Genomic DNA, 19,873 nt, shown 5'->3' with positions numbered 1-19,873 from the left:
GTCAAAGGGTCAAAAGCCGCCTGTATGACTCATGACTCGACCTCCACTGCAACTGGTCAGATCTTCATGTAGTAGAGGCCATCGAAAGTTTATATAAAAAAGAAACGAAACGAAATATAGATCTGTATTTTAGTCAGATTGACCAACTTTAAATAAGATGCCGTTCAGTATTAATTTCTGGTCACTATTTGAACATTTTGGTACTGATGTATGTAGGATGTGGATTGCCTGTATATCTATAAACATACTAAAATAATTAAATTTCCATTTTTGTCTCCAGAATTGTTTATGGCTCAGACATTTAGCCATTAGCGTTTGGTATCATTAACACTGCTTGGTTGTTTCAAGCCTTTATCTAAGTTATTTTACTTATAAACTATCGTGTTCATGTTTTATGTAATTATAACAAGTGCCTATTCCCAGAACCGTGATTACCAGGCAACACTTTTTAAAATATAACGAAATATGCAGAATTAAAAAAAAGAGGACGAAATGTTAAAATTCAATGTTTATCAATCATGCATTTATTCTGTTTTCGAGCTTTGAGACATGGCTCAAATATATAAGCATCTCATATATTGTTTGGAAAGAAAAGTTAATCCATTTACCTAGAGGTCTCTATGTAAACATTATTGTGTTGACAAGAGTGTCGCGATGTAGGGGGGGGGGGGATAGGTGGACGGCCGAATGGTGCGCGTTGTATCATAATGTCTGTCATTGAGTCAACTGGTGTGGTTTCAATTCCCCTGTTGTGCATGACAAGGAGTAGGGTCGCCTGTCAAACCTCGTGGGTTTTCTCTGGATCCTCCGGCTCCTCCAACTGCTGGAGGCCCCTACGCGCAAGCGCATTATTGTAATAAAATTGAACCATATTATAGTCCTGTAATGACCTGGACATTAAAACCCATCTCTCTCTCCCTCTCTCTCGCCTTGTAATCTAGGCGTAAACATAGGTGCATGTAAAATGGCAAATGTCTGTCAAATATAACATTAAACTGATGATCTCATTCAAGGGGAAATAAGTCATCTGAAACCAATTCTATATCAGTAGATACCATATCAGAAGGTAAGAAACGCTGCCACATAAAGTTGAGATCATAGAACACAATGTAGTGTCGTGGATTTTGATTCCACCTTTCGTTGTCAGTGTATTTCTTACCTTCTGAGATGAATTTGTGCCCCAACTTTGACAATCCTTACGAACATGAACGTTATTTTAGATACATATCCACAAAAAAACGAAAGGAAATAGAATCTGTGTTTTAATCAGATTGTGTTACAGGCGCCCGTGGGCATACATTGAAAATACCTTTAGAGATTTTTTAACACTCTGACCTTTGAGACTGGTAAGAATGCGCCTTATCCTTAGGGTGGAACGAACAAGTACCCCCCCCCCCACCTTTACAATGAATTTCGAAAAAAGTTAGGCGAAAAGTCCACAGTTCCAACACTGCTCCATGACTGGCAAAAAGGACTTACATATTGTTCAAGGAAGGGTCACTGGTGTGTACTACCGTAACGTGTGTACTACCGTAACCACATCCTGGCACTGATACTTCTGCCTTTTGCTCAACGTGCAGGTCGACGTTTCATCTTTCAAGATGATAATGCCCGTTCCCACCGCGCTCGTGTCGCGAATTACTACCTCCAGCATCAACATATTGTCCATATGCCTTTGCCAAACACGAGTCCTGACCTTTCCCCTATAGTGCATGTCTGGGACATGATCGGAAGACGTGTTCGTCAACATCAACCGACAAAACTGCAAGAATTGGCCGTGGCACTGCAAGAGGAGTGGGTCAGATTGCCCCAAATCGTGATGGGACGGTTGATTAGGAGCATGCCACGATGAATTGATGAATGTCTGAGGGTTGTTTGAGCAATTACTCATTATATGGACAAAAATCAAAAACGTCCATTTTCACATTTGACAGTGTATCTCTTTGCGAATGAAATGGGGCCGTCAGATAAGCCGCCCATATGAACTGTTTATGTTCATGTGTAGGCAATTGGTCTGTTATTAACATACATTGGTTACCTCTAATAAAAACAGCAGTGCATTTCCGGCAGTTTTGTATTGTTTCTGAATATCCACTACATTTTGTGAAAAGTATAGTTTTAGTTAAAATAAATGTTGAGAATTTGCTGTACTGTTCTTCGATGGTACGAACTAATCTATCTTTAACACGATTATACAGGCACACACCAACGTCTTTATGTTACTATCCCATATAGAAGTATGATGATGATAGTCTAATTTTACATTATCAATGATATTAACCTTACTTAAACCTACCTGAAGACTATTTGATTCCCATGTACACAAATGTTTAGTAATTTGTTCTTATCTTTTACCGATAACGTATTATACGGTTATAGTGTTTTGTTTGAAAGGTAATATGTGAAACACACATACATAATTAAACAACCGGTGACGCGTTTTTAAATTAGTTGCGTGCCAAATCATTCTTTTCATTAAGGACTAGTATTCAGGCGGAAACTTTTTATAGTCGTTTAATGATTGAAAACGCTTTTATTGTTTTTCCATCAAAGGTATTCACAGTGCACACGTTCCGTCTTTATTTATTGACTCATTAACTTTATAACAGTGAACCTAAAATGTAACGATTGTTGCAAAGGCCAGATCAGAAGTAAAAGTAAAAGACATTACTTAAAGATGGGTTCCCAGAAAAGTATTTATCGGGTGGTTATTTCCAATAAAAGTATGACAATTTTGGTATATATGGAAAGTAGAGATATCCAATCTTACTAGAAAAATACTGGATTCCGCGAAAAACATTCATGGAGCGTATACAGGCCAAAAATGTAAGGGTTCCCCTAATCAACAGCCCGACGATTAGAAACTTCTGCACGCGTCATGTCAAAGGTCACAAGCGAACATTGAGCGCATGATGTACACGTTGATAAACTTTATGAGGAGTTAGACGTACAACAGTTTCTGAGATAAAAATGACGAAAAAAGACGCGGGTAGTGTATAATCCGAGAATTTAATTAGGATTCGATATTTGTAATAAATAGTAAACGATTAAAGACAACATCGTCTTATGTATGCAATGAATTCTCCTCTGGTTTGATCGAATTTTAATAGCAGGGCATTCCTTCGCAATTACAATGTTTGAGAAGGATTTGAAGCATAATTATGACAAATTAATTAGTTTGAATATGTTTTTGGTCCATATATACCATTAAATCACCCATTTTGTACGCGGTAACCCATCTTTAAAGGGATCATCCTTAAATTTGGTTCCCTGATATGGTGTCTATGAACCGTTACTCTGTTTTGTAACTTGTTCGTGCAGCCGATGTACAGTTCGGCACAGCCACTACATTTTATGACATATAATACATGAGTTACTTTACAGTTCATACTTTCATTGACAAAAAATTCTTTTCCACTGTCAAATATAAATGATTTACCTTCAATTAAATATCTACACGTGCCACAATTATCCCTTCCACATTTTACAACTTCCTTAATTGGACTGTATGATTCAAATTTAGCCCTAGTTAACAGTGATTTAAGGTTTTTAGGTTGTCTTTTTGACGGGATAAATGTATGTGTATCAATAAGTTTTTTATATTTTTTATCTTGTTGAAGTAGTGGAAAATGTGTTTTAATTACGCTGGAAAAATTAGGATTGTGAGGATTAAAGGTGGTGACAAATGCAATTATATTGTGATTTGTATCTTTTATCTTTACCTGCCCTAATTCCGTTCAAAATATACCCTTTCTTTAAGATGCCGTATTCAGAAACAGGAAAAAGTTACGAAACAGGAAAATATATCAAATTAATAAAGTTCAATTCCAGATAACCTAGATACACACACAGATAATTAATTAGATACAGTACAAGTATTTCTATGTTTACGGTTCATATAAGTAAATGAAAAAAAAAATATGTCCATTTAAAGAAATCTACCACATCTACCATACATTTTTATACATACACACAATAATGGATTATAAATAATATCAGGTAAAATACAACACAAAAGGTATTAACCTATGTAATACATAATATGACATTAATTTACTTGGTCTTCCTGGTATAATCTAACATAGTACAATATAGAAATAATGAGATGAAATGAATGTCCATAGATCAATTATGTAATCAGGCTATAGACCTAGCAATACACAGTAATGTAACCTTTCATTAGAACCTATATCAATCGTATCACCTAATAAACCGATAATAATAAATTAGATGGTTTAATATTCCCTTATAGTATCGAAGCAAAAAGTGTAAAAAGATATATTTAAACATACATTATGCAAGAGCTATCTGCCTATTGCAAGTCTTTATTTAGGCTTCAGATGTTATAGAAATTATTAATTAGACATTTCTTTACACGACAAGCTAAAAATCAACTCTGTAGACTCTCGGTTGGCTTGGATACAGCTTGGATTTAAACAGTCGTCCATTTAAAATTAAATCAATAGATGACCGACCAAGCTAACGTTTACCGTTAGTCACTGACGTCACTACCGGAAACTGGTGATGAAATGCCTACCAAGCGAGGGTACCATAGCCATTGGGACTGTTACGTGATAATCGAGAATATGTGGTGGAGTTATCGTCTGTCAATAAAACGATCGGCAATTCTCGTAGAAGGTGAGGATACAGTTGATGCCTATTTTTAGTCCAAAATTCCAACAGTGACAACTTCGATCAGAATAAAGTAATTCAACTGAAATTTTCAATATTTGCTATTTTTATCATCTATTTTTGAATTATTATAGCAAGAATGGCCAACTATTTATTAAACTCTTAACTAATAAATGTATCTTTAAATTTGTATATTTTACAGGGTGGGAGGGGGCATATATATATCAACATTGCAGTATCATTATTGATTGTAGATTCATAAACCTAGTACACAGAAAAGTAGATCGAAAGTTAGGGTTAAAGATAATCTATTCTAACCGATAAAGACCCGTTTCCTGTTTTATACTAGAACTTCACTTATAAATATCACCACAAAAAAGCCCTTACGTACTAAATTGTCCTAGATTATAATAACCCTAAGGCTATTACATATTGATAAAATGTCTATATAACAGATTTATTCAATATATACCCTGGTGTGATAATGATGAAATGTTTGTTCTTGATTGCATTGACATTAACGTCGGTACGATCTGAAGAATCACAAGTCCAATCCAAGTTCAAGGTCCTATTATACACACAATTACGTAAATAACAGATCAACAGGATGTCCAGGCGATGACATTTAGGGGTAACATTGTTTATTGTACGCACCGAACTAACATAAAAAAAAGCCTTATTCGCTATAAAAGTTTCATCTTCCAGAAATATGGAATATTAACAGAAGATCTGAGCTAAGTCAAATAAAAGATCTTAGAGATTATAATTACCATTGTTACCCAGCAGATGAGTTCTGTCGTTATCCTTTCCATTTTGGAAATATTCTCTTTAAATTACAAGAATGCTCCATGTCATAAAACAGTTACTAGATCTTATTGACATTTACTAAACAAGGTGGGGGGGGGATTGTCGAATGGTTAGCACGTGCGCGCTGTATCATAAGGCCTGTCATTGAGTCAACTGGCGTGGTTTCGAATCCCCGGTTATACGTGACAAGGAGTATATAGGGTCGCCTGTTCTACCTCGTTGGTTTTCTCCGGACCCTCCGGTTTCCTCGCACTGTTAAAGACCCCTACGTGCAAGCGAATTATTGAAATAAAATTAAACCATATATTAGTCCCGAATTGACCTAGTTTGTGTCGAGTGGACGTTAAACTCTCTCTCTCTCTCTTAAACAAGGTACAATGTAAGCGACGAAATCCACCATTCCATAAAGTGATAGTTAATCTTCTTGTATAAAGTGACCAGAAAATATAATAATCCTATGATTGACCTCCATTATACCTTCGGTCAATCTCATTTCTATTAGTACACACCAATTTATAAATTGTAATAATTAATAAATCTCATTAAATTACTGTTTTAAAGCAGCTGTAAAAAATTTGTCTTTAAAGGTGATAGGAACATTTGTCATTTTTTGCTTATTTTATAGATACAACCATTTATCATCAGCCGTTTATCATCAGCTCTACGTACTGACCATTGATACAAAATATTATAATTTTTTATCCTGTTATTATTATTAGTATGACATATCACATATAAAATCATAATATAATTATAAATATATTGCCCTGTTATTATTGTTAGTATGTTTTTTAAAACAATATTTTATTCAAAAATTTAAAGGAATTGGGGACCAGGCATAGCCTATATGACATCTCCCATAAACACAAGAATAAAATGGATACGTAAAAGAAATAGGTGGATAAATAACAAAACAATAACATGGATAGGTAATCAACAACATTTGTATATACATATTTACACATCGGCTATGCAGTTGTTCTTGACCGCATTTTGATTATAATTGTTAAAGCTGTTACACTGAATTTAAAACCTTCAGCTGATGTCAACAAAACAAATGAGCCTTTTCAAAGATATGGCAATTTATACATATATTATTATTGTTAGTAAATCAGTATAAAATACTGTATAACATCATAATATAATTATAAATATATATTTTATTGTTAGTATATTAGTATGACCTACTATATAACATCATAATATAATAATATATATATTGTAAAAGAACCAAAGAACGGTCTTTAATGTTTGTCTGAGAGTACGTATGGTTATATGTATATTATCGTAAATTAAAAGCATTTGCGTGTTTTATTTCTTTATTAGTTTGTGCATGTACTCATATACTCAGCTACTTAATACTGGGCGTAAAATTCAATATTCCTTACGGTTGCCACCATGTTGACTTTATAAACACTGTATAATTTACATTTGAATATATTTACCTAGTTCAAATGCAATATCAAAGGCGAGAAATTCAGAACGATGATATATTAATATTTGTTCTGTGTACGTTATTCCTAAAATCTATAAAACAAAATTATGTTTAGAATTTAAGTCAATGAAGTGTTCTTTTTAAGTTTTGTTTTAGACAAAGTTAAGGTTAGGAAGCTGCTTAGATAAACTGCATTGATAATGTTTTATTGATATTTGGTTCAGGTATGAAAATAAATGTTACCCTATAGACGGTAATGTTCGTTTGATGTTGGTCTCTCAACCCAAACCTTTCTTTTCATAGCGTAGAATCATTTCTCACCATGAAACCATCGATCGTTTTATAAAGTTAGGACAACCAGAATAGACAACAGGTGACCCCATTTCTGTAAAATACATCAATTTAGACTTAGCAAACAATGTATAATTTGCCTTAATTTTTACTGCAATGAAATAATTGATTAGAAGTAGCCAATCGATAGATCTATACACAATAACTGCGAAGAATATATTTTCTCAATTAACCAATCAAATCAAACTTTGACACATTTCCACACCAGTCCTATAATGGAAGTAGTAATAGACGACCACATATGCACACAATGTCAAGTTAATTCAATGAAACGGCATTTAGATTGCTATCGAACTCAAACACAGAATAGTTAATGGTCTCCTGATTGTTGGTATATCGTGGCATGCCAGAAAAGATCAGAAGATATCACGTATAGTTGGCGTCTGTAGAAGTGTGTTGTAAGGATCCTAAAATGAAAAAAAAGAACCCATAGTGATATCGGCTTATTGAAGCACTCTTTACTGTTTGGCTAAACACTTCACAGTACTGTCTACCTTCAACTAAAGACAAGTTAATGTTTATTACCTACTTCACGGTGGCTTAATGCGACCATATACACACACTCCGGTTAGAGGCTGGAATGGCGTCCCTTAGATATTAGCAATTGTTACTTGCACGTGGATTCCGTTCCTAACCCAGCCTTGCATTAATTCCACTAAAAGAGTATACCTTTTTCTCGAATAGGCAGTGAAATACCCTAGACACGAAATAAAGGCACCAATTGTGCCATTAATCAATGGCACTATCTTAGGAGGAGCATACGAACCATAGAAAACAAACCTGCGTACAACATACACACACATTCACGTCATAAGCAATAAACAATAAACGTATATCAAATCAAGTGAATAGATGCGGAGGCCAGCCGAAGCCACTGGTCTGTGTACAGCCTGAGTCTTCACTCAAAATGAAAAATTGCTAAATAGATGTTCCATCTGTTTCTATTAAATTTAGATAACTTTATTCAACCTTTAAAAATATTTAGATATCTTCGTTCAAGCACTACAGTTAATGTGTTTGTTGCGGTACCAATGTTACCAGATCTTTCAATATTGCACCCTCAAGCTTAAAATGGTGATGTTTTTGTTAGTAAATCGGTCATGTGTCTTATTTGTTTGACGCACTCAAATGTCAGTCGTGTTGCTACACTTTCCAATTGGTAATTACTAGGTCTGGTTCGACCATTCACGATAGGGACGCAATTTACTGTTGCGCTTGAACTGAGCCGTCTAGGAAGTTTTGAAAAGTTAATTCTAGTACTCGTCGTTATGGTTCTATGGATAAAATATATAAATACGTTAACCACCACAATTCCAGCATGGCCAAAGGTTCACAAAGCAAAGGTAATAATTTAAAACAGCGTCAGATTTAATACGTTCAACTCTTTTTACAGCCCATTAAGCTTTAATACAATCTGAATCAGTGCCTGCATATCTTAACTGTCAGTATTCGATATGTCAGTTCTTCTAATTATAGCTTTTTATATCAATTATTATGTAAAATTTCTTTAGTGCTACTTCTAATTAAGACAGGACGACCACAGGAGAATTAAACCGCATTAAACAAGCTCATAACTTTAATTCCAGGGAGAGATACAAATGAATATCACTCTAAAACTTTCTACTATAGGGCATTGTGTCTTGTAGAGGGAACGTGCACATACCTCGCCGTTTTATTACCGTCATTGTAAACGTGTACATACCTAGCTGTTTTATTACTGTCGTTGTAATCGCTCTTCAGGACAAAAGCTTTCTGAAAACTATCAAAAAAGTCGCACATCAAAGTTACTGCCCTTGTCATTGACACCTTTTTTTTCCAACTAGCCCTATTATCGCACATAACTGATTTGCAGACGTATTTCTATTGTCATCAATTTCACTATTTTTAACTCTACATGTTGCAGTGGCATGTCTTAAAGATACATATTGAAATTCAGTTTGTCATTGAACTCAAATACGTGTATAGAATACCTTTAACTGTGATGGCGATTTAGCTGTTGGTGGACGTATGTTATGTTGCCAGGAAACATGTTTTTAATAAGTATTTGTTCCTTGTGTCGGTACTGTTTGGGTTTTATTTGTTTAGTTGAGCATATTTGCTGCCTTGTCTATGATATATTAGAGCAGTTTTATTTTTATGCATTGGGCAATACTATGAGTGAATATAGCAAAATAATATTGATCATTCTCCAATACATCTGTTTACAGACATTACTATTGTGGATAAAATAGGCTTAGTGGCAGCGCCAATATAAACCATTTAACGCCGCTAATAACCACCTTAAAGCCATGTCTAGGCTAACATTCTTATAGAAGGATAACTACAAACTACTTCAGCTGTCTTAATCACGGCCTTCCATATCAAAAACTCATAATGGAATAACGAAAGACATTTGCAATTTCTTGGAAGAGAAATTAAACTCCTTGGAAGCATGGACATTGATTAACACTAACAGTAAATAAAAATACTGATTTTTAAAAATGAGTAACCTGTTAATACCGTTTTCCTGACTTTATTCAGTTTGAAAGGCGATATCACCAGGTTATTGATGCAGGTTAAATTATTTAAAAAGAAAAATGCGGGTGGACAAATAATTTCTCCATATATTAGATGCCGATAGAACAGCACCATGTTAATCACAAACTCGAAAAATCATAATGACTAGATTAATAAGACAGACGTGGTGTCTTGAGCTCTTGATAAGATACTAATTAATTTATAACAACGAAGACCCTGACTGTTGTCGTCACCCGGTCGCTATATTACATTCTTTGATTAATTAAGACTAGAATTACGCACGTTTTGATAGATGGTGGAGGATGCGTTCGGTTATATCTTAGTATACACTAGATAGTCTACCATCAAGTTAAATCCACGTCTCATTTTACCGCTAGTCTCTTCGTTAGACATCAGCCACGTTCGAATAGATCAAATTGATCGAAGTGATATTTGTTTCACTATTCTGTACTTCCAGGGTTACAAAAACTACAGACCTCTATCTATTTTAGTTATTAACTGCTCGTCACGACAGGCAAGCGAAGTGAACCGCTATATAGGATATATCATACTGATTTCTGGTTATTGTACAAGAGTAATCGGTTTCAGTTTTAGTCAGAATCATTCAGTTGCAAAGGGCAGATAAAGCACGGGGGTCAAAGCCACGGTAGACAGAATTGTCTAAAAAAAACTCGTTTTTTTTACAATAACGCAGCCGAAAAGGCATTACTGTACAAACTTCATCTGCGACAGTTGACCGTAAAGGACGACATTTTTGAGAGGAAGGGCTATTTAAAAAAAAACACTCTAAAAATATGTGACGCCTTACATATAAGCGATTGACAAATATAAAGATATCAACATCAATGACAAAAATACCACTAAAAGACATCTTCTGGGTCAAATGCACCTTTCGTGTCAACTGTTTTAAAATTACAAGTTGGAGCTGTAGAAAATATAGTGATCGTATACTACCAAGGTTGGGGAGGCTCACGATAACATAGCAGGTGGAATATTCCCGTCATTATAGTTCCAGGCCTTTTAATATGGTTACCATAAGTAACTAATGATGCGTAGTTCTCGTGTTTCTGATTAGTAAGCTATACTTTGAGTAGTAATTTATATTAAAACCATGTAATTAATAAGTAATATAACCTCGGTGGGCGATTCACCATTTATTCTTAGGTTTTCCCTTTTAGTGTTTGTCTTATTAGCTGATTATATAGAATACTCACAGTCTCTTTTAGTATCATCATATATCATTTCAATATGGAAGAAACCTAACTATATGAGATTGTATCAAATTGATGGGGAGAGAAACGTCAATCAAATTATCGCCACGCTCAGCCATCGGAAATTGGAATTGGTTTTCTAGTTATTGGCTCAAATTTATATGAGTTATTGGTCGAGAGAAGTATACTGTGTCATAAACAAATAAAATTTATAGAAATATTTTAATAAAATATTATTTTATGTTATTACTGTGCATTAGGTAAATTAAATGAACACCATATTATAAATTTCATCTATTGTTCGAGTGCAATATTAGTTTTTCATTGTTAGCTAACTGTTTTCTCATAATTCCAAACGGTGGCTTATATGTTTGTTTGTATTGGCTCATGAACGGGGTAAATAATGTATTTGAAGGAACAGAAATAATATCATTGTATTTTTAGTTTCTTCAAAGCACTACGTCGTAATCATTTCAATTTATATAGCTCTAGGTTGCCAAGGGACACACAACTAAACGAATGACCACAAATATCTTTTATGTACAGGTCGCATTAGATAAGTCCTACTAACATATCAATAAAAAAATGACACCCTTTAATGCTTGTATCATCTTTACCAAATTTCAAGACAATCTTTTTAGATTTCAAACGCCTATTATGAATTTTTTCTGCACATAAGCTACAATAACAATTCGAAAAAGAAAACGCTTACAAGAAACGTGAAATGTACTTAAGGAGTCGACCAACATAGTTAAACCAGACATATTTTAAAACAAATAATACACTTTTCCTAGCTCTCGCTATCGAATTTTGAGATGGATGTATATAGGAACCACTCAGTTGGTCTGTCGGGACCTTCTACATAAATCCTTCAAACTATTTGATTTAAAAATACATCGTAAGAGGGCAATTAAGATGTATGCAGTGTAGGTGAGAGCAATATATTATAACGAGAGCCTGGCAAACTGCGGTCATGGTAGCCATTTTATTACCCAATCTGTAATTTTAATAGATCAACATTAGAACGAAAGAAATATAAAATTATAAGTGTCAGTGAACACGAGTAAGATGATAGTTCTGCATACTAACTAGTGGGTGGGAACTGTGTAAGAATCTGTAATATCATAACACTAAGATTAGACGGAACAACAATTTGGTTACCCAAATGAATGAATGGAATGGGGTTTAATGTAAATATTCTACTTTTCTGCACTATCCGGGATAATGAAGACGGACATACGCCACGTGGTGTGCTATGGGGGAAAATATGACCGGACAGAGAATGTAAAAGGGCATGGTGTGGGAATTCAATGGATAAAAGAAATGTGATCAAACCCCTTCACGTGTACAGTTATTATCCCTAGACATTTTTTCTTGTACACACGTGCGACTCTTCCGAAACCGACCAAAGGACTTCATTCAAAATTAATATTACTAAACCGTAAGAAAACCATAACAAGATAATTCCGATTCTCTTATTTCTACCGGAGTTATTACTCCCTGATATTTCTTCTTGTGAGTGCAACTCTCCTGAAATAGTTTTCACTTAGGTTAAGAGAGTTTCATATTCCCGTCTGTAGCTCTAGTACATTTAAGAACCCATAAGGCAGGGGTGGGGGATTATCCCGTTAAGGCTGGCCCAGTTCTACATGAATCTTCTAATCAATACGATATTGTTTGTCGAAATGATCTTATTCATATCTGAACATGGGAATTGTTTTGTAAAAGGAAATATGTATTTTCTGTTTCGGACATGTGCACCACTTGTTTACAGATAAAGCTAGAGAAAGCTTCGTGTACCCATTTCTTCTTAATGGCTACTGGTTGAAACTAATCACTTTGATCTTATTTGTTCCATTAGATTTAGTAAAGAAAGGGAACGTTAACTATAATCAATATAAATTTAGAGGACGGGATGACATCCAAGGATCAATTTGTCCAAGGAAATAACCCTAATTCAAACAAATTTCAAATCAAACATTATACCTTAAAAGAGATAGAATAAATAAATTTAATGAACCATTCGGAAAGAATAAGTCAGGTCAATGCTTTAACCCGTGGCACAGTAAGTAACTCATTAACGTGTAATTGTCCATCAAATAAAATTTAATGAACCATTCGGAAAGAATAAGTCAGGTCAATGCTTTAACCCGTGGCACAGTAAGTAACTCATTAACGTGTAATTGTCCATCAAATAGTTTTCATGTATAGGTACATGTATGCAGGATGAATATTTCAAGAAATGCGAAAAAAGAAGTATAATAATATAGAGATGGTTAGGCGGCTGTGGGTTTAGTCGCCCCAAATTCTTGACGTAGCTATTAGCAGTTATTTTGGAAATTCAACTCTAAAGTACACAAAACGTGTTAAATCTGGACACCATGTTTTGGTTGATAATGAATACTATTTTGACAGTTGCAAACATTGATAATTTCAAAAATTTCATTAATCAAAAATTAAGAACGGTTTATTTGTATACATTATATATAATTTACAAAAAGGGACACATATGTTTTCCAATAGAATCGAGCAGTATGGACAGGTATTAACGCAAATATGTTTTAGTATTGAGTGTCCCGAGGGAGTACGCATAAAAACTTACCAGACAAACTCAAAACCAGATTTAATTTTGTTTTGTTGTTTTAAAAGGAAAAAGCTGAAGAACCAATTACGAATAAAGTATAAAAGTAACAACGGACATGTGGATGTCTGCAATAATTTCTATTTTCATGTAAGATATACCTTTATAAGAAATGTCAATGTCAGTTGAACTAATCTGGCACGAAGTTTCTGTTCTCAGCTGACAGGAACAGTGGTATCAAGTCAGTTGTAATTAACTACTCTAAGACAATGTGAGTACGTTAGAAGGTTTTAATCAAGGTTGGCATTTTAAAAGGAAATGTGTGGGAAAGCTTTTACTAAACGAAAGAAAGAAGTTTTATGATGATACGCAATCTCCAATTACGTTAATCTTTATATCGGTTACCTACACTCCACCCACTGTAGTTCGTATATTCCATTTTGTCATCGTTTTTTTCGATTCCTTGCTTGTGCGTGACAAGGAGTTCACCTGTCCAACCTCGTGGGTTTTCTCTGGATCCTCGCACTGCTAAAGACAACTACGCGCAAGCGAATTATTGAAATTAAATCGAACAATATGTTAGTCCCGAAATGACCTAGTTTGTGTAGAATAGACGTTAAACCCCATTTCTCTCTCTTTCTCTGCAAAGTAATGGAGGTATTGCTGACTCAAAATGGGTTGATTTTGGGGACTACTTAAGCAAATACACCATATCCCGGAAGATGCAAATAAACGCTTGACGGAGGAAAAATAGTTTTTCCAAAAGGACAGGGAAGATTGCAATTTGTATATGTCACCAACGAATAACTCTATCGCTGTTATATATAAAGGTCACTTGGAGATCAATTCAAAACTTTCTGTAAAGTAACTTTATTTTATTCTTAATCATTGTTCTGTGTAGTTGTAGTTACTGTCTTGGTATAATTTACTAGATGTTATTGTTTCATTGTGGGTAGGCTTCTTAATTGTTTATCACGCCTTTTAATAACGTAATGCATTAATACCTTTAGTGGCACAAATTAAATCAGTTCCAGATTTCAAAGTGCATCAGTTAGTCCAAGGGGTTAATAAATAACTAAATATATTGGCCAGTTAGGAAATTGATTAGAGAAAAAAATCCAACACAAGATTTGCAATAGTTGACTGCCAATTATAACAACGACATTAAGACACGCTTAAAGTCATGGTTTTCCAATGTCTGTTTAAAAGCTTTTTCGAAATATAATAATATAGCTTGGGATAAAATAAACTTCAGACGTCTTTCAAGCCGAATTTGATTGAATTCGTAAATTTATTCGATATACTTATTTCAAGACTTTCGTTTTCTGTTTAGTAATGAACACTGTTGATAATGCAGCATAGTACTTAATACGCCAGCGAAATAGCAATTTGATGTCCGCGCTGGAAAAAGAAAAAGCCTAACCAGCACTATTTATTCCATCAAGACACTACCAAATTTATCCAAAGTCAATGTCCTTCTAATTAACGAATTTGTTAGGTGTACTAGATCTCAGAATAAGACGCCCTGTACAATTGTACCATCTGATTCAAACAAGCAGGTGGGTGATTATGAATTCTGGTGCATTATACACAAGATTTCGATATATAAAAAATTACATTTTACGTCGAGTGTCAACGATATATTATAATCTAGTAATAAAAAATTACAGATTACAGCAGATGAATTTGATTTATGGTTATATGAAATGTTATTATTCCCTATCATGTAGCAAAAGTTAAACAAAAATACAAAAAAGTGTGTCAAATAAGTGCCCAGTGGCATTTTAGGTTTTCAGTAAGTGGTTAAACCCACCAGGACAAAGTGGATTTAATCTCACCGAAGCCGTGTTATGTCCCTGTTCTAGTTCCGTTTACTGTAATGAGTATACCAATATACAAGGAAGGATGGGATAAATTCAGATATTCAAATATCAGCTATAAAACGGTTGGAAAAAAAGATGTCCTCTTCAAACCTCATTTTAAGTTTGATAACACCAAAATGTACTTAGATGTCAGTTTAATCCTTACAATAAACAGTGTGCAAACAGTGAATCCCTTTACAACCACATAATATTGTGCCAGAACTTGTCTGGAATAAATGTTAATCCCCTTAATATGAGCCATCATAAACAGATTGTTATTGTGCTTATTAACTGGGGAAACAGTTTTTGTAAAATTTTCCCTGAAAACGGCCGCAATATGCCCGATAACCCTACAATATAGTTTTACAAAATAAGAGTAAAATGCAATGAGTTTATTGTTCATCGATCTAATTTGCAAATCTAGCTATTATTAATTTGGTTTTACTGTATTTTTACATAGGTGATTCAACACTCTGGTCACAATGGTGGAGTTATGATGGCATATCAGGTAATCATTCCTTTCATTTTCAAAGAAAATATTTTGATGTGTATCTGTGTTGAATTTCTACCCTTGATATCAATTCTACTCACGATTCACTATTTAATGATGCATGTTAGCCAATTTTACAGTTATTTGCATCTTGAGAGTTTTGTTGAGAATGTTGATAACGGTAATAAAATTGAATGGAGGTTCAATAACTTGCTGGTAAATGAAGTAACTAAGCGGTTACGATGCATTATCATTGATAGGAAAAAATATTCGGCGACATGACTAACCTTTATAGGTCCATAGACAAGAAGATTAGTTTTCAGTATAAAACTGTGTATACCAATTTCATACTCTCTGCTTAAAAAACACTTTATCACCCAATAATACATTCTACAGTAGATATCGCTTGTGTGATACATTTCATAATCTACTAGGAGATATCGCTTTACACGAATTTGATTGGTCAGTTGAAAAGGAACTACTTTTTTTATTTTCAAAAAACCAGTTTATTTTTTTTTTATCAAAAGTAACTTCTTTTTTTTATTAAAAATGAACTATTTTTATTTAATTGACCTTGATGGAATCACTGGTTCAATATAAAGGACTTTGCAATGGGTGAATTGCTGTCACAAAAAATGATGCATCACTACGCCGAAATCTGGTTCAGTAAAAGTGAAATCTATAGCAAAGAATTAAATTTATTTATTTGTGCATGTAAGAAAGGATTGGGGGATAAATAAAATCTCCTACTCGTCTTTTTTTGATACGATTCTCTCTGTATTATTGGTTGTCAGTGAATGCTATCACGAGTTATCAAAACCGATATATTAAAGATGGGCGGGGAGTGAGGTATCTAACGTATTGTATTAATGCATGATACTTAAATTTTCTGTACATGTTTTTCTATCAACGCCAACAAATCTTTTTCTTATTTCGTGAAATGTTTGCACAATTTTCTGCATCATAGACAAGATGTGGACGTGGCATGCCACTGTTTTTGAACGCCGTGGGCAATCACCATGTTTGTTCTACAAATTGAAAACAAGTATGGCGATTATATAGGGCGTTAATTTTTTAATTCAGTTTTTTCTGTAATTTTGTAATCGGAGTTCAACTTTAAGCTGTCTGTGAAGATTAAACTATTGATTTTATTTTAATAGCTTGCGATACGAGTAAGCTTTTATGTCTGTGTGTCAAACTCCAGACATTTTACAAGGCCATTTGATTTAAGCCATTTGTAGTAGAATATAAATAAATATCGATAAAGAAAGTAATACTTCTTGGAGAACTTAATATTCGATTAAAGACACATATTGATTGATGCCATAGCTTTACGTTCTGCTGTAAATCAGGGTCAAAGCCAATGACTTTCACATTGTTTGGTATTTTTGTCACCCCAGTCTGTGTCTAAAGGCATGTGATACTTTCAGATTCTATAAGAATGTAGTTGATCATGTTTATATACTTGTCGAACTTGCACCAGGTTACAGATACAAGTGGAGAAAAGCAATCCATTCATCTATCAAAAGTTTGCTTCAATTCCCTCCCAAACATTTCAATCTTAAGACAACGATATGTGTTAAGTCACCTTGTTTGTCACGTGGCTTGATAGGGAGAGAGTCGTATATGTCGTTATTCGCTGTATAGACGCCTAAGTAAAGTTTTCCGCCGTTTAATCTCAAAAGTCTACTGGACGTTTAAGTCTCTCGGTATCCTCAGAATAGTTGACTTATTAGATCAATACATAAGATACTAATAATAACAATCATTTTTTAGAGCGCTGAACATTCAGTCAGTTTGGCTGCTCTGTGACGCTTTACAAAGGATAGAAAATAGACAACAAAGACAAGTAAAACACAATCATCCGAAATGCACAAACTTGACGCGTTTCATGCACAAAATATAACATACGAGGGCTGGCTGAAGAGTTCTGAAAAGGATAGATCAGTTGGGATGAAATAAACCTTTGCCACCCACAAGTACAATCAATGAATGAATCATGAACATAAGAACTGCAACTGTAGTGTTATTATTGTCTTCGTACCAGACCCTCTTGTGAACCTACCCATTGAAATCACCAGAAATGGACGAACTGGCTATAGGGCAGGCATCAAGTAACTGGCAGGACTAACCCCAACACAGATATATACCGACATGGTCTCCGCTTAAGGGGATGATGAACCTTCCTTTTGCACAGTAACAAACGGGCAGAGGGAGCCTTGACAATGACCCGCGTCCTGGAAGGCCATCGACATGGTGATGGCTGATCGCGATTGACCACTCGACATATTGCCAGTGTTGTGGGCACCTCTCATGAGGGGGTTGAGCACATTATCGCCCACGAGTTAGGAATGACAAAAGTTTCTGCAAGATTGATGCCAAAGCTCTTGACTGCGGACCAGAAACATGTGAGATTCCTGACGTCACGTGACAATCTGCGCCGTTTTGAAGCCGATCCTGATAAGTTTTTGGCCAGATTTGTAACTATGGATGAGACCTGTTTCCAGAAATGAAAAAAAGGAACTGACCGGCATCCAGGCCTTGCAACATCGTCGGCAAAAGTGCGGACACCACGAAAGGGACTATGTAGAAAATAAATGGAAACAATCGATTCTGTACAGGTCTTTTACCGATAGGTTTAAAACATTCCAACCAGCCCTCGTAAATTTAATTTTGATGATTAATTAAAAAATATTCTGCTTTTAAACGTTTCTTGAAGGTTGATACATTAGGCCTATTTCTTCCGCTTTTTTGGACCGTCTTAGGCGAGCGCCCAGGAACAGTACAAACTAACTGATTACTATTTGATGAACCTAAAGTTCTAGTTGCAACATATTGTGTTGATAAATCATTCAGATAAGAAGATGCGTTCCTTGCGTCACTCAAACAGGAAGGCGAAGGCTGTCAGTAACACACTTGCATTTAAGTCCCGTGGGCGCCTTATGGGTGTTTTTCGGGGAATCCAGTATTTTTCTATTAATGTAATATTGAGTGAGTTTTATTGGAAATAACTAAACATACTTGCCTGAAAATGTATCTTTAAGGACATTGTACACCTATTTCTGACTTTTCGAGTTTCGCCTAGAATTTATCACACATGCAATTTTGTTAACGCGGATTGCACGTTTTCAAATGAGACCTGGAATGTAGGAACTCTAAAAGTCGAAAGTACGGCAACAAGCCAAAATGATAGGTCGCTGATATCGCGGTGTGTTAATTTCCTAAATTCTACTTTTCGAGTTTCATTTTGGCTAAGTTTGTGTGTTTATTTCTTAATTTCCTATTATCGAGCCGATTTTGGTTGGTGTAGCCTGCTGTTGCCGCGATCTGAAGGGGCGAAAAGTAGAAATTTCGAATGGTAGTTACAGGCTTCCATAGAAATACGACTAACACACACTTTCGACACACAATATAAACAAATTTGACGGATTTACGAAAACCAATATAGAACCGCCCCCCCCCCCCGCCCCATTTTTTGCATTGCGATTTGTGCCGAATCGATGAGAGGGTTTACTTTACATTTGTTTGGGTCAGGCTTTAGTTAATATTCATGTTTGTGAGACGGAAGGATAAAACAGAATGGTTGCTAATGCGCCATTTCCAGTTTGTGTGTCTCAAGATTTTCATGGTGAACCTCATACATGCCTTTGGGGAAAACATTGCCCTATGTTACTCTATCTGCAGTAAAACAGAAATGTGGGAAAATGTTAGAGCCGGTCAAAAAAGACCAGAATTAACAGCAAAGTCAATGGGGACATGCATTGTGACCAGGGGACATTTACATACTTAATTCAACCTTTCCTAAGGGTATCTGGACTTTCGCTTTAGATACGAACCTAAAATATGAGAAAAACACATGGAAACTGTGAGAAAAATACACAACAGACAAAAAGTAATCTATCAAATAAGTGCAATGATCCACCAAGAGGATTTATTGGTGTTTCCTTTAAATTCTGTTTCAATAATGATAGATTCCGTTGCCAATAA

The 19,873-nt window shown here is 34.9% G+C and overlaps 1 protein-coding gene across 1 annotated transcript in view; it reads left to right on the top strand.

Annotated features, from left to right (window-relative positions):
• The window catches only part of LOC126829610 (putative carbonic anhydrase-like protein 1), a 45,567-nt gene that overhangs the window by 10,085 nt on the left and 15,609 nt on the right, over positions 1-19,873 (top strand). The window contains exon 2 of the mRNA XM_050559558.2: positions 15,857-15,904. Within this exon, the coding sequence (XP_050415515.1) occupies positions 15,857-15,904 (48 nt within the window). The remainder of the gene's footprint in view (positions 1-15,856; positions 15,905-19,873) is intronic.

Source organism: Patella vulgata, chromosome 8 (genome assembly GCF_932274485.2).
Source record: "Patella vulgata chromosome 8, xgPatVulg1.2, whole genome shotgun sequence".
Classification (NCBI taxonomy): domain Eukaryota; kingdom Metazoa; phylum Mollusca; class Gastropoda; family Patellidae; genus Patella; species Patella vulgata.
Note: the sequence above shows the minus strand (reverse complement) of the source record. Positions and strands in the feature narration are given on the sequence as shown.